This window comes from Pseudorca crassidens, chromosome 17 (assembly GCF_039906515.1).
Source record: "Pseudorca crassidens isolate mPseCra1 chromosome 17, mPseCra1.hap1, whole genome shotgun sequence".
Taxonomy (NCBI): domain Eukaryota; kingdom Metazoa; phylum Chordata; class Mammalia; order Artiodactyla; family Delphinidae; genus Pseudorca; species Pseudorca crassidens.
Window position 1 is genome coordinate 3,655,311 of NC_090312.1, and position 13,514 is coordinate 3,668,824.

The 13,514-nt window shown below is 48.3% G+C and overlaps 1 protein-coding gene across 20 annotated transcripts in view; it reads left to right on the forward strand.

The window, feature by feature from the left end:
- PTK2 (protein tyrosine kinase 2) overlaps positions 1–13,514 on the forward strand; it is a 252,734-nt gene that overhangs the window by 191,203 nt on the left and 48,017 nt on the right. For all 20 annotated transcript variants that reach the window (XM_067712794.1, XM_067712793.1, XM_067712804.1 and 17 more), the window contains 5 exons: positions 2,739–2,839; positions 4,470–4,585; positions 5,437–5,537; positions 8,376–8,465; positions 11,016–11,220. In XM_067712794.1, the coding sequence (XP_067568895.1) occupies positions 2,739–2,839; positions 4,470–4,585; positions 5,437–5,537; positions 8,376–8,465; positions 11,016–11,220 (613 nt within the window). The remainder of the gene's footprint in view (positions 1–2,738; positions 2,840–4,469; positions 4,586–5,436; positions 5,538–8,375; positions 8,466–11,015; positions 11,221–13,514) is intronic.

The window sequence follows — 13,514 nt, forward strand, 5'->3', positions numbered from 1 at the left end:
TTTCACAGGAGTAGTCAGTTCAAACTAACCTTGTTCTCTTTTTGAAAGGCTGTTATTTCAGAGAAACATGATGGATGTAGTACACCTAAAATCCTGTGGGGCTTTGACAGGCTCTATACGTAAGAGGGGAAGTAAACTTTTTCTATAAAGGACCACATAGTAAATATCTTAGGCTCTGCAGGCCAGATGGTCTCTTGGCACAACTGCTCAGCTCTGCCATCAGGGTGTGAAAGAGCCACAGACAGCACGTAAAGGGCTGAGCAAGAGTGTTCCAGTGAAATTTCGTTTGTGAAAAGCAAAGAGCCGCCCCTATAGCCTGAGCCCCTTGCCCCGGGTGGATGAATAACAGGTCAAACCGCTACACCTATTGGGTTTTAGTTCAGCAGGGATAGAGTTTCCTAGTGACCACAAGATTCTCCTCTTAGCCCTGTACTGTGTAGTGTTTTTAATAATTACTTCTGTAAAGGGTAACATAAAACCAAAAATGATGGTAAGTCAATTGAAAATGAGTGAATATACTGGGTTCCTGAATGTTTATCCAGAAATATCACATTCTACGTAAGTGATGAACTGCATTGACAGGATGAAACTCAGTGATAATATCACATTATACGTAAGTGATGAACTGAATTGACAGGATGAAACTCAGTGATAATATCCCATTATACGTAAGTGATGAACTGCATTGACAGGATGAAACTCAGTGATACGTTTTGGATTTTGTGCCAGGTGTTTATGTGGGGAGGGTTGCTTGTTTGTTTGTTTGTTTTTAACTACCAGGTCCTATTCTTGGAATATGTAGGCAAAATTGAGGGGGAGAAAATACCTTAAGGGTTTCAGTTCTCTCAAGTGAATGTGGGGTGACTTTGCAAGAAGCCAGTGTAATCCTTGGGTGCGTTGGTAGGATATACAGTCCTCCGTATCCGCAAGTTCTGCATCTGCAGATTCAACCAACTTCACTTGAAAATATTTGGGAAAAAAATTCCAGAAAGTTCCACAAAGCAAAAACTTGAATTTGCTGCGCTCTGATATCTATTTACATAGCGTTTACATTGTATTAGGTATTACAGGTAATCTAGAGATGGTTTAAAGTATAAAGAGGATGTGCGTAGGTTACGTGCAAATACTCTGCCGTCTTTCAGAAGGACTTGAGCATCTGCAGATTTTGGTTTCCCCCTGGGGGTTCTGGAACCAATTCCCTGTGGATACTGAGGGACGGCTGTAGGGTGTCTAGAGTGAAAACAGTGAGAGGCCTGTCTACTCCAGACGTATCCAGCACTGAGTTGCAGTCCACACTGGGCTCCATACTAAAATGGATACTAAAAGATATTTGCTCCTGCTGTGATTCTAATGTCCTTGCTTGGCATCATAAAAATCAACCCCAGGGCTTCCCTGGTGGCGCAGTGGTTGAGAGTCCGCCCGCTGATGCAGGGGACGCGGGTTCGTGCCCCGGCCCGGGAAGATCCCACATGCCGCAGAGCGGCTGGGCCCGTGAGCCATGGCCCCTGAGCCTGCGCGTCCGGAGCCTGTGCTCTGCAACGGGAGAGGCCACAGCAGTGAGAGGCCCGCGTACCGCAAAAACAAAAACAAACAAACCAAACAAAAATCAACCCTGTATTGGTCCCCCAAATTTAAAAAAGTTTTCTTCATTTCAATAGTCTATGAAGTCCAGGTACTTTGGGGACCACTGCAGTGGGTCACATGTAAAGTCAGTTCCCGTTTTGAGGTTCTGGAGTTCTGTGAAGGTTGTCCTGCTTCTCACTAATCCTAGTCAGTGTACTGTGCAGGTGAGCTTCTTAGCCCTGATATTAGATGTTAGAAATGTATACACACTTAAAAATACACACCCACGCATAGGTATGTGCGTATATGTGCAGGGCCCTCTTGGTCATCTTGGGCTCAGTGAGGCAGTCACACTCACGTGACGGCCACAGGCCATATCTGGCATCAGACTTTCTTTGAGGGGAGTGCAGGACTGGAAATAGCAGGCCAGCATTTCTCCTGTAGGGAAGTCCTCACAGCAGTCCGGGGACTCGTTTGCTTAGCCCTGATAGTGATCAGGTACTGTGAGGGGATGAGGCCACAATGGTGGACTCAGGAGCCACCCGGGTCCAAAGCAGAAGCCCTCACAAACCCGTGGCTGTGGGCTCTGGGGCTCTGCAGGGGACACCCAGCCACACCCACGCTCACACCCACCTCATCAGCAACTTACCAATCAGGGGTGGTTTTTACCATGAAGGGTATTGCTTAGAAAATGAACCACACATTCCAACTTCATGAGATTTCCAAAGGAAAACCTAGAAAGTTAGCCCCAGGTCAGATTTGTCCGTGGAAAATAAGAGGAGGTTTTCTTAACCCTTAGCTCTTACAGTAGGTCCCCCTGTAAAGTTGCTCACAAGTTCACTGCAGTGGCATCTTGTGCCTCACGGGTCTGCTTTTTTTGTGCCATTTTATGGCGACTTGTGAGCTGACCTGACCGGTGGAATTGAATTCCCAGTTGCCACATCATTAGCCTTGAGTTTTTTTTATTCTTACTTTTTGGCTGTGCCACACAGCTTGTGGGATCCTAGTTCCCCGACCAGGGATTGAACCTGGGCCCTGGCAGGGAAAGCACCGAGTCCTAACCACTGGACTACCAAGGAGTTCCCCATTAAAATGCCTTGAGTCTTATTTGAACTAGTCTAAAGGAAACTGAAATATCTTCAAAAGACTGACCGTGGACCACTGTTTTCCCCCAGTAACAATGCGTCAGTTTGACCACCCTCACATTGTGAAGCTGATCGGAGTCATCACAGAGAACCCCGTCTGGATCATCATGGAGCTGTGCACGCTCGGAGAGGTACCTGCCCCACCTCTGCCTCCCACCCGCTCCGCCTGCCCCTCGGGGAAGTGTGCGACATACACCCTAGTGAATATGAGTAGAGCGTCTGCATCAGTAAGTTCCCAAGTAATCCCCTAACTCAGTGCTGGCAGCAGTGTCTTCCCATCCAAAGGATTTGTCAGGACTGGAAGCAACAGGTGATCAAGCGGTTCTTTTTTCCCTCTCTGTTGCTGTTGTCTGAAGAACAAGCCCAGGGATTTGAGAGTGAAAGAAGTAACGTTAGTGGAGTTTGGGTAAATTAAGGGTGAATTTACGTAGATCAGAACAGTTGCTTCATCTTTTTGGGCATTCACTTTTCAGTGTCTTTCAGACCAACTCATGTTAGTCACAGTTTCTTTTTAAAACGTGAGTAACAGACTGTGGGCCGATGTCCTTATTTGACTCTGTCTGGATCACAGAAGCTCTTGAGTCGGTGTATCACCACCGCCTGGACGCTGGTCCCACCCGGGCCTGCTGAGCCACACAGCCTCTGTTTGTGTCCCCAGGCTGCTCTGTGGGCCCCTGCTTGGGGCAAACACGGCAACTTTCGAGATGTCTACACATGACTCTGTGGCACTGAAACCTAGTAGTTTAACCTTCTGACACATTATACACGTTACTTCGTCTTTGAAGGACACCAAACAGTCTTGCTTTTAATGAAAATTGGGGTTTTCTGTCATCAGGAACCCGAGGGTGCTTTGGGCCCGTCATCCTCTTCGTGACGGCGTCAGCCCTGCCTTCCGAGGACAGGCCACCGCCTGGCGCCTCCCACTGCTGTCCTCTTCAGCTTGGGCAGCAGAGTTGGCGAGTGAAGTATCTGAGGCCCCTCCGGTGTCTTTCCTTCCTCTACCATGCCTTGCCAAATAAAATGGAGTGTGTACGGATCTTTTTGGTTCACATTATTTTTCTGCTTTTGTTTTTGGAGAGTTTGCTAATTCTTCTGGCTTAAATCATCAATGTTTCTCCTTCGTGTAGGAGATTTTGTAGGATTGGAGTGTTAAATTCATCAGCCTTCTTTGCTGTATTATTAGCATTTAGCTGAATTAGTCATGATAGCGGTAGTAAGGACCAGTAAGCCTAGTGCGTAAATACCCAACACGGGACCGTTTTATCCTTCTTCACCCAGAACCTCCTGGGGGCAGAGGGAGAACCTCTTGCCTCCCCTTCCTTTTCACCCCCTTGTGCTCAGGTCTGCCTGGGGCATGGGGAGGTCTGAGGGAGGTGGACTGACCATGGCTGTGGAGGAGGCTTGTTGGAACGGTAACTGGAGCTGTTTGTTCTCCAGCTCTCATTATCTGGCAGTATTTTATACTGTGCCTTTATTCATTCCCTGGAAGCATCTTTCCGTATTTTTTCAGAAATGTGTCTAGACTCATGAAGATTCCAATTTTGCAATTGGATCTCAAGTAAAGAATGATTAACCATAATTTCTGAGCTGATATGTTTCTTTCATTATGCTTTTTTTATTAGGGTAGAATTGAAGCCATTCTCATAAAAATGCATTTGGAAATGATCAGCATTGTTTTTGAATATAGCTCTTCTGCTGTTGATTTTTAGTCTCTGACACTAACTCTTTCTCTTTTTTCTTTTTTGGTCACTGTTCAAAAAGCTGAGGTCATTTCTGCAAGTAAGGAAATACAGTTTGGATCTAGCATCTCTGATCCTCTATGCCTATCAGCTTAGCACAGCCCTTGCGTACCTAGAGAGCAAAAGATTTGTGCACAGGTGAGACCCGGGTGTGAAGCTGGTGAGCTGCCTCTGAGCAGGAAGGAGGTGGGGAGAGGTTCTCACTGTGCCCTGAGACCTTTCGTTCCCCCAACTCTCGTACACGGACGGCACTAAACGTCCTGCTGTGCGTATCCCAGCCGAGTGTGGTGCCCTGGCGTGGGAACACATGGATTTGAGGGGTTTTTCCTCACATGGAGTATGAAACAGGTCCATTATTCCTTCCACAAATACTACTGACAGCCTCTACGTGGCACTATGGACCTAAAACAGATATTGTCCTGGGACTTTCCAGGACACCATAGCGCCAGGAGTGACATCTGTTGGCCTTCTGCAGAATTTCTATTCATAATCTGGGTCTCTCATTTGAATACAAGTTAAAGCCCTTACAACTTATTTGCCTTGCATTGTGTTAGAGTTTTGTTATCCGGCACTGAAACGGACTGCATCAGCAAAATCGTTTACAGGTGTTCCAAAGATCATTTTACTTTCATTAATGAGGTTTTTTAGTAACCGTAGAGTTACACACCCTGGTCGTGTACTGTCTATCAGTTAATGCAGCCGGCAATATGATTGCATGAAAACTAATAAGTGGTTTCATTATTTGAGAATATTCTTCACCATCATTCAAAGTAATAATCACCATATTAATGAGTAAATATCTGCCAAAAGGAATATATTTGAAGTAAAGTAATAAGAGTGTCTCTCTTTTTCAGTGTATAGTAAAGCTCTGGTTTGTACTGTATATAAGCTGTCTTTCAGAGTACCTGTATGTCTTTATATAATACAGATGAGTTTGTGGGGGTTGTCCCTGGTATTAAACTGTATCGTCCCAAATTCTTCCTTATCAGGGACATTGCTGCTCGGAATGTTCTGGTGTCCTCAAACGACTGTGTAAAATTAGGAGACTTCGGCTTATCCCGATACATGGAAGACAGCACTTACTACAAAGGTAAGAAGTCAGAGCAGCAAATCAGAAACAGTCTCAGGAGCTCTAATGATTTTTAATTCTGAAAAAGGTACATTCTAATATGCTCAGCTGATTTTTGACAGTGGTATACAGTCAGGTCCGTGGAGGAAAGACAGCCTTCTCAACAAAGGTGCTGGAGCAGTTGGTCATCCCTGGCCAAGAAATGACCCTCAACCTGAACTCACTCGCCATTAACTCAAATGGATCATAGACTTAAATATAAGACATAAAACTATGAGACTTCTAGGAAAAAACATAGGAGTAAAGTTTTCAGATCTAGGGCCAGGCAAAGAGTCCTTAGGCTTGACACCAAAAACATACATAAAAGGGAAAAATTGATAGCTTCTTCCTCATCAAAATTTAAAAGTTTTGTTCTGCAAAAGACCCAGGCAGAAGGATGAAAAGACAAACTACAGAGTGGGAGGAAGTATTTGCCAACCACATGTCTAACAAAGGACCGGTGTCTAGACTACAGATAGAACTCTCAAAACTCAGCAGTAAAAAAAGAAAGGACACAGATAGAAAGTGGGCAGAAGATATGAAGAGAGACCCCACCGCAGGGGGTATTCAGATGGCACATAAGCACGTTACCCACCAGGGAAATGCAGAGTGAGCCCACGGGGTGGTACGTGCACACCTGTCAGGATGGCTACGGTAACGGTAGTGACAGCACAAAATGCTGGCAGGCGCACAGAACGTAAATTGCTTGTGCGGGTGGAAAATGGTACGGCTGCCCTGGGGAGAGTTTGGCAGATTCTTAGAGAGCTAAACACGCACCCCCCGTATGGCCTAGCTATCACACACCTAGGCATTTCTCCCAGAGAGATAGAGACTCGCATTTATACAAAACTGGCGTTTGTTCATTGTAGCTTTATTTCTAGCAGCCAACAGCTGGAATCAGCCGGGATGTCCTCCACTTCGTAGACACAGCTGGCTAACCTCCCCGCAGAGTGGTGGGTGCCCTGGCTCAGTGCACGCCGCCGGACTTACAGACCTGCAGTCTGCCGACTCCAGAGACTTTGATCCTTTAGCTCTGGAGCTGGACTCTAGCTGAAGGGATTTTTTCTTCAGTTTTCCCAATCTTGGAATCAGATTGACTTGGTTCTAATTTTCATATTCCTGGTACTTCAGCTAAGGTTTGGATTATAAGTCCATATTACGCTTTTAGTATATTTTCTAGTTATTACCACCATTTTACAAAGGCCAGTTTCTTGCTCAGTTTGATTTTCCTATTGTCGCAAGATGAGCCCTAATCTTACGTACAGAATTAGTCTTTTTCATTTTATACTGTAGCTGATGGCAGTTCTCCGTCCAAATGCTTTCTGTATACTACAGCCTGATCCTTTTTATGTGGAAGGAAAAGTCTGGTTGTTTATTCATTTTGATTATGTAGTCATTTAATTTAAAAACGACCAAGCCACCTTTCCACTGTTTTAAAATACATTTCCTATTACCTCACATCCTGACTAGTCCAAACCCTAGAATTCCACTAAAGGGCTAAACTCCAAACAGCACGGTGGCCAAGACTCTACATCATCTAGACAGCACTTAACGTGGACAACTGACGAGTTCACACATTGTTATCTCAGAGAGGTCACTAAGCCTAGATCCTGCCAGGCTTCAGGAGAACAGCCCCTCGGGGTTAGGGTTCCTCGCCTGGAGCACAGCTGGAGAGTCATTTGTTGTGAGGGAATCAGAGGCTTTGACCTCGGTTGTCATGAAGGTGCATGAAGTTCAGTGGAAGAAAATTAATGAAACAAATGTAATTGTCTTCCGATTAAAAGTCTTGAGAGCACCCTTGCTTATAGAAGAGAGTCCCGCACCCTAGCACCCTGCTCCGGGCCCTCTGGATCAGGGCCTGTCCCCGCCTGGCGCCGGCAGCCCCTCCTCCCCCCGCCCCTCCCCCTGCCACACCCTCTCACTTCCGCTGGATTTGAGAAACTGTTTCTGCCTTTTGGAATTAGGACTCCCTGAGGGCTGGTATCTGGTGAAAGAATGTTGAGGGAGGTGGCACAGAGGAAGGATCTTAGGCCTCTAAAGAGAGCCAGTGCCAGGCTTTCGGAGAGTGTCCTTTGTGCTCTGTCGCCCTCCCGCCCTTCACGTCCTGGTGGTGGCACAGCCCGTCCTCACACTTTGTGGATTCTGTGTTTGCACGCTTGTGTGCTTGCTGAGACATGTAACTTGCGGAATCCACACTCCGATGCCTTCATAGTCAGGCATGGGTGTGCCCAGGGCAGCGACAAAGTGTCCGTTTGGGCTGGTGGACAGCGAGTGGGGGGCAGCACCTCTGGCTCTGGGCCAGTCGGGCAGGCTGGAACCCCAGCTGTGGCCCCTGCGTGCGGGGCCGGGGGGCGGGGAGCAGGGCCTCAGGCAGGTCAGCAGCACATCCATACCTCATTTTCCAAAGAAGTCAGAACCTACCAGGATAAGTTTGTAGGACTTACGGTTATAATCTGTGTGAGGTACGGATATGTACGTACACATTTCTCCCGGGAGCAGTGGTTCGGTGTTCAAAGCGACCTTATAGAGTAACTACCGTGAATGAGAATTGACTGTGTGTGGCTACCAGGCCGTTTCTAAAGCCAGGCCTCCAGCCTGTAGATGAAGCCGGCACAACTGAGCTGGGAGCTGATGCCTCCCGGTAACCGGGCCGCCCTCCTCCCCTGCTCCCTGCCTCTCCTCTGTCACCCCCAGATGACCCAGCGTCAGGGAGCGCAAGGCAGTTCTCCCAAAGATTTTGGTACTAAAAATCTCAGCTAGCTCTGTTAGATTCCTGAGCAGGTGACAGGGAAGTTTTACTTTCTAAAATTAATCTTCTAGCTTCCAAAGGAAAATTGCCTATTAAATGGATGGCTCCAGAGTCAATCAATTTTCGCCGTTTTACCTCAGCTAGTGACGTATGGATGTTTGGTGAGTATTTGAAAACTTTCGTGTTAGAATTACAGTTCACGTATTCTCTGAGAGGGATTGAGCTCTGTGTGTTGTCAGAGTCTGTAGGTTGGTTTGCCTTCCCTTGCCTGGCCTCCCTCACTGCTCGCCTGCGCCCTCCCCGGTTCCTTAGACATGGGCGTGTGCCGTGCACCCAGGCGGGGCCCGCGGGGCCCAAGGTCCTGCCCCTAGCCCCTTCTCACTCCGCCTGCCTCCCTCTCAGGGAGGTGCTGTGTCCTCCCTTCTCTCCTGTCTCCACGGCCTCAGACATTCCTTTTATGTGAGTGACGTAAATGGTTAACCTGTCCGTGCGGTTCTGCGACGGCCCCCAGATCCAGCATGTCTAAGATTGCCCTTCATCTCTGTTCTGGAATCTGACCCCTTCCTGACTTGTCTCAAGTCTTGGAAGCGTGACCCTTCATGTTCTGTAGCTGCTGCTGCTCTGGTGTCTACTGTGTCCCCTCCTTCCTGCTCCAAGTCCGTCCCTGTCGTCGTCCTCCTGCGCTGCATTCTTGCAGAGCCCCCAGTGGAGCGACAGTGTGGCTGTCGTTCACTCTGCAGTACTTAACTTCTACTACCTTATCCGAATTTTTAAATCACTCACCTTTTTGGTGTGGATGACACTCCATCCCCGCCCCACTTTCCTGGTGTTACTCCTTCTTTCTGGACACCTCATCCTGACACCTTCTCCTCCGGTTGAAACTCTTTTTAACCTTCAGGAAGAGGTTGGAAAGAGTTTCTTCATTCACCTGGAATATCCGCTCTGCCATGAAGCCCCAGGTAGCAGGTGTGCCGTCCAGGCATAGACTCCCTTTCTCTGCTTTCCCAGCGCTTCCTCTCTGTGTCCAGACACTCACGTGTAGATCTTGTGAATAGTCCTGTGTGCATATTTTCTCTGCCGGATTTTAAACTGCTTCCCAGGAGATGCCCTGTTAAGTTTATGCACCTTCTTTTTCCTATAAATAAAAATAACTTTACATACATGAAGTACGTGTTCTCATTTTTTCTTCTGCTTCCTTGCTGTTGACTTTCAGTAACCATTTAGTGCCCTAACTGATATTAGGTAAAGGAAGGAATTCAGTAAAACAGGAAGTGGTGTGACATGATTGGAGAAGGCACTGGAGTCCAATTGGCTTCAGATCCCAAGACCTCACCTGTCAGCTTTGTGACCCATAGAGCAGGTTACTTGTCCTCTCAAGAGGACTTCACATTTCAAAGGGTCTAAGATGCCTTTTTTTCACATTTCTGGAAGTAGGATTTGTCACCAATCAGTGGCATTTCACAGTTGGTGTTAGTCGGGGGTGTGTTAGTCATGTGGGTCCTCACCTACACGCATGTAGACTGTTTTGTTCATATTGGTGCTATTTTCTTGTCCGAATGAGTTTAAAACCGCTCTTTGGTAAGAATAAAATAATTCTAAGAGGTAACAAAGGATCACATTACAACTTAGTGGGCAGCATATCCCCCCCTTTTTGGATGAAATAATAGTGTCTCTTATAATCATGGCACCTCAGATTTGATAAAATACAGTTTTTAAAGAAATGTAAGGTGTGAGAATTAAAGATAGTGTAAACTTCAAGGAAAGGTGCCAGAGACATATGAAGGTCTCAAGAAATGATACCCAGTGTTGTTATTACTAATGATGTTGTCATAATTCCTGGTGAGAAAAGCAGAACTAAGGCATTATTTTTGTCATATACTCTTTACTTTGAAGTTGTTGGACTTTTGGCTAATTTCAGATCTAACTCACATTAATGTGATATAATGGCATAATGGTATATGCCTTCCTCCTCTGAGGCACACAGCATCTTAGGTGCTGAAGATACAGAAAGACAGTCACAGCCCCTCTGCCCCCAGGACCCGGTGTATGGGGCACGCTTGCTGTGGGTTAGACGGGAGCTTCCCAGGGGGCAGGGCAGGCAGCACAGGAAACTCACAAAGGGACCTGGAAGAAGAGAACTGGTGGAGAAGAAAATGAAAGGCATCGAATCTAGAATTCAGCACAAGCCAAGTCACGAAGGAGTGTGTTCAGGTGCAGGTCTGAGTGGCCAGAGTGCCAAGTGATGGGAACCTGTAGAGGAATCTGAGTATTCTGAAAGCATAAGACTTAAGTTGCAGGGTTTTCTTTGTTAAGCTTCAAGCCAGCTGCTGTGATGATAAGCAGGTTGGACTGAAGTGGAGGGAAATCTAAAATGCATTCAGCTTTTTTTTGAATTGGTTCACTAAACTATGCTATGAAATATCACTGTAGCTGGTGGGCCATTTTCTAATGGAGAATTTTTTAGAGAAATAAACCTCTTAGAAAAGTAATGGGTTTTTTCTTGATAATACTGTTTCATTATTCGCATCATACTAAATTAGTATTCCTGTTCTTACTTGATAACAGAGCTAACTGAATGCGGCTCTATTTGGCTGATGTGCCCGTAATCACACAGGAGGTTCTGTCGTACGAACTATGAAGTTATTCCTGAAACGTGGGAATCGCACTCCTGCTGCTAAGTTTACCATTGTGTTTTCGTCCCCGCCTCGCAGGTGTGTGTATGTGGGAGATACTGATGCACGGTGTGAAGCCCTTTCAAGGCGTGAAGAACAATGATGTGATTGGTCGCATTGAGAACGGGGAGAGGTTGCCCATGCCTCCGAACTGCCCTCCCACCCTCTACAGCCTCATGACCAAGTGCTGGGCCTACGACCCCAGCCGGCGGCCCCGCTTCACTGAGCTCAAAGCTCAGCTCAGGTAGGATGGGGGGTGGGGCTGGGGCGGGGCCGGGGGCGGGGCGGGCAGGCCTCCGCTGCTTCTCCCTGGCAGGTCCTTTTATCAGTACGGCAAACCTGTTTCTTGGGCAAACGTAATTACTTCTTTATGGATTTGTATTTATTTATACATTGTTAGAGCCTTAAGAAGATTATGTCTTCAGGTCTTAATAAACTTCAAATTGTGATCAGGTGTCTCTGCCCTGACTGCTGACCAACGTGGCACAGCCCACAGGCTCTGCGTGGTCTAGTCCCCGCCCACTCCCCAGTCTCGCCTCACACCATCCCTTCCTCTGCTCCAGAGGCACCCGGCGCCTCTGCCTTCCCCCGCTTGCCCGCAGGGCGCTTCTCTTCAGTCTTTGGAGCCCAGCTCAGGGTTGCCTCCTGCAGGAAGCCTGCCTCATCTGCCCCACCCCCAAAGAGCTAGCCCCTCCTATGGTACCTCTTCAGCGCTCTGTTGTTACAGCTCAGCATCCACGTTACCTGTTCAGCTGCCGTCTTGTGACTCCTACTTCGTGCCAGACGCCATTAGACCCAAACCTCCAGCTGCCCCCAGTCCCCTGGCAGGAACACACGGACTTCTTAGTGTGCTGGGCCGCCCCACAGGGTCTGCGCAGAGCTGACCTGCTACTGGCCAGACTCAGAGGCCTCGACAGGTGGCCCTCATCCCGTCTTGCTCATTTCTGGAGGCCTGGGGCAGAGCTTAGGACCAGCACCTGGTCAGTGCTCAGTAAACACTTGTCGAACTAAAGTCTAGATTGAGACTTAATACTTTAATCAACAAGATATTTTAGTATAATACGTAACCAACCAGCCAACGCCATGGTTTAATGTGCTGTTTCATGTTTGGAGTACTCCCCTGATTTTATTTGAGTTTTGTTATTTGCTATATTCTCGTCATTTTTCATAAAAATTACCAAATGTCAGGGTCCAAAAGCCCCCGGCAGCTCCTCTAGCCCACCCCTGTCCCCCAGCGCTTGAACCCTCTCAGCCTCCCCTCCCCTCCGGCAGCGCCACCTGCCCGGCTGACGAGTTTCCTCCAAAGAGAATGTTTCTGGGAAGGAGCAGGGCCTTAGTGAGAAGTGGGAGAGATTCGTCCAGTCAGCAGCTGTTTTGCTAAGTGTCTCCTTTGTTCTAAGCTAGGTTCTGTTGGCCCAGCAGTGAGCAAAACACAGTCCTGCCCCCAGCGTCTGAAGTCCGGCCGAGGAGGTGGGGGTCGGCACCATTGGCCGCACGGTGACACCCCTGACGCTCCCCCTCCGGGCCCGCTTCCGGGGCCTCGCGCGTGACGGCCGGCCCCTCAGGTCTTTCAAGACAGCTTTCTTCAGGCTGGAGCTCTCCAGGTTCTTAATTCTCATGCAGCTTAGTTATACCTGCTGTCCCTGTTGGAGCTGGTTTTCGAACATGCTTCATTTCGTGTTTTGCTCATACATTTTTTTGTTCCTCCTTGACCGTTGCTCAGAATCTGATACATTCTGTCCATGAAACCCCCCCTCTGATACCAGTTCCACCTGCCCGCCTCCCCGGCGCGTTCTTCCCCCTTACTCTGGGTATCCGCCGGCTTCTCTCCGCAGCCTCCTCTCCTCCGCTCAGTACTTCTCCTTGGTTGGTTGTCTTAACTGTTCCTGTGGCTTTGCTCCCCACCTCCGTCTGTCTTTAGCTTCAGTCCTGCCTTTTCCCACAAGTCCCAGACCTGTGTCTTCAGTTGGAGGACATCGTGTTTATCCTGAAGCAAAGCCGTTACCGTCTCCTCTTGCCTGCCTCTTGCCCCTCAGCTTGTGTAGGTTACAGTGGGGCCTTTGTCTCCACCTGCCTCTGGGAGCCATCAGTAACTCCTCGCCCGCCTGTGCCAGCTGGCCAGCCGGAGCATCCTCACCTCAGGGTCTTCAGACCCACTCCCTCCTCCCAGGTCTCCTTGCCACCCCGCCCCCGGCCCGCATACTTAATCAGTCAGTCTTACCAAACATGTCGAAGTGGGAGAGTAACTCCCTTGCTCAAGACAAGTTTCAGTGGGTTCCTGGCACCCCCGGTGTTAGTTTGAGGCTTCCAGAGTAGCACTTAAGGCTCCGTGAGTTACGGCCAGTGTCTTTCCATCCCTTTCTCACACTGTGGCCAAACTGACCACACGCCTCCGCCAGGAAGGCCTCCTCTGCACCTGCTGAAATCAGCCCTACTGTCTTCCTCAGCCTCTTTCCCTGCTCCGCCCGTGGGCTGTCCAGAACTCTTGCTTCTTCTGGCCGTGCCCGCCCTGTGGGCCGCAGATGGCCACATCCCGGT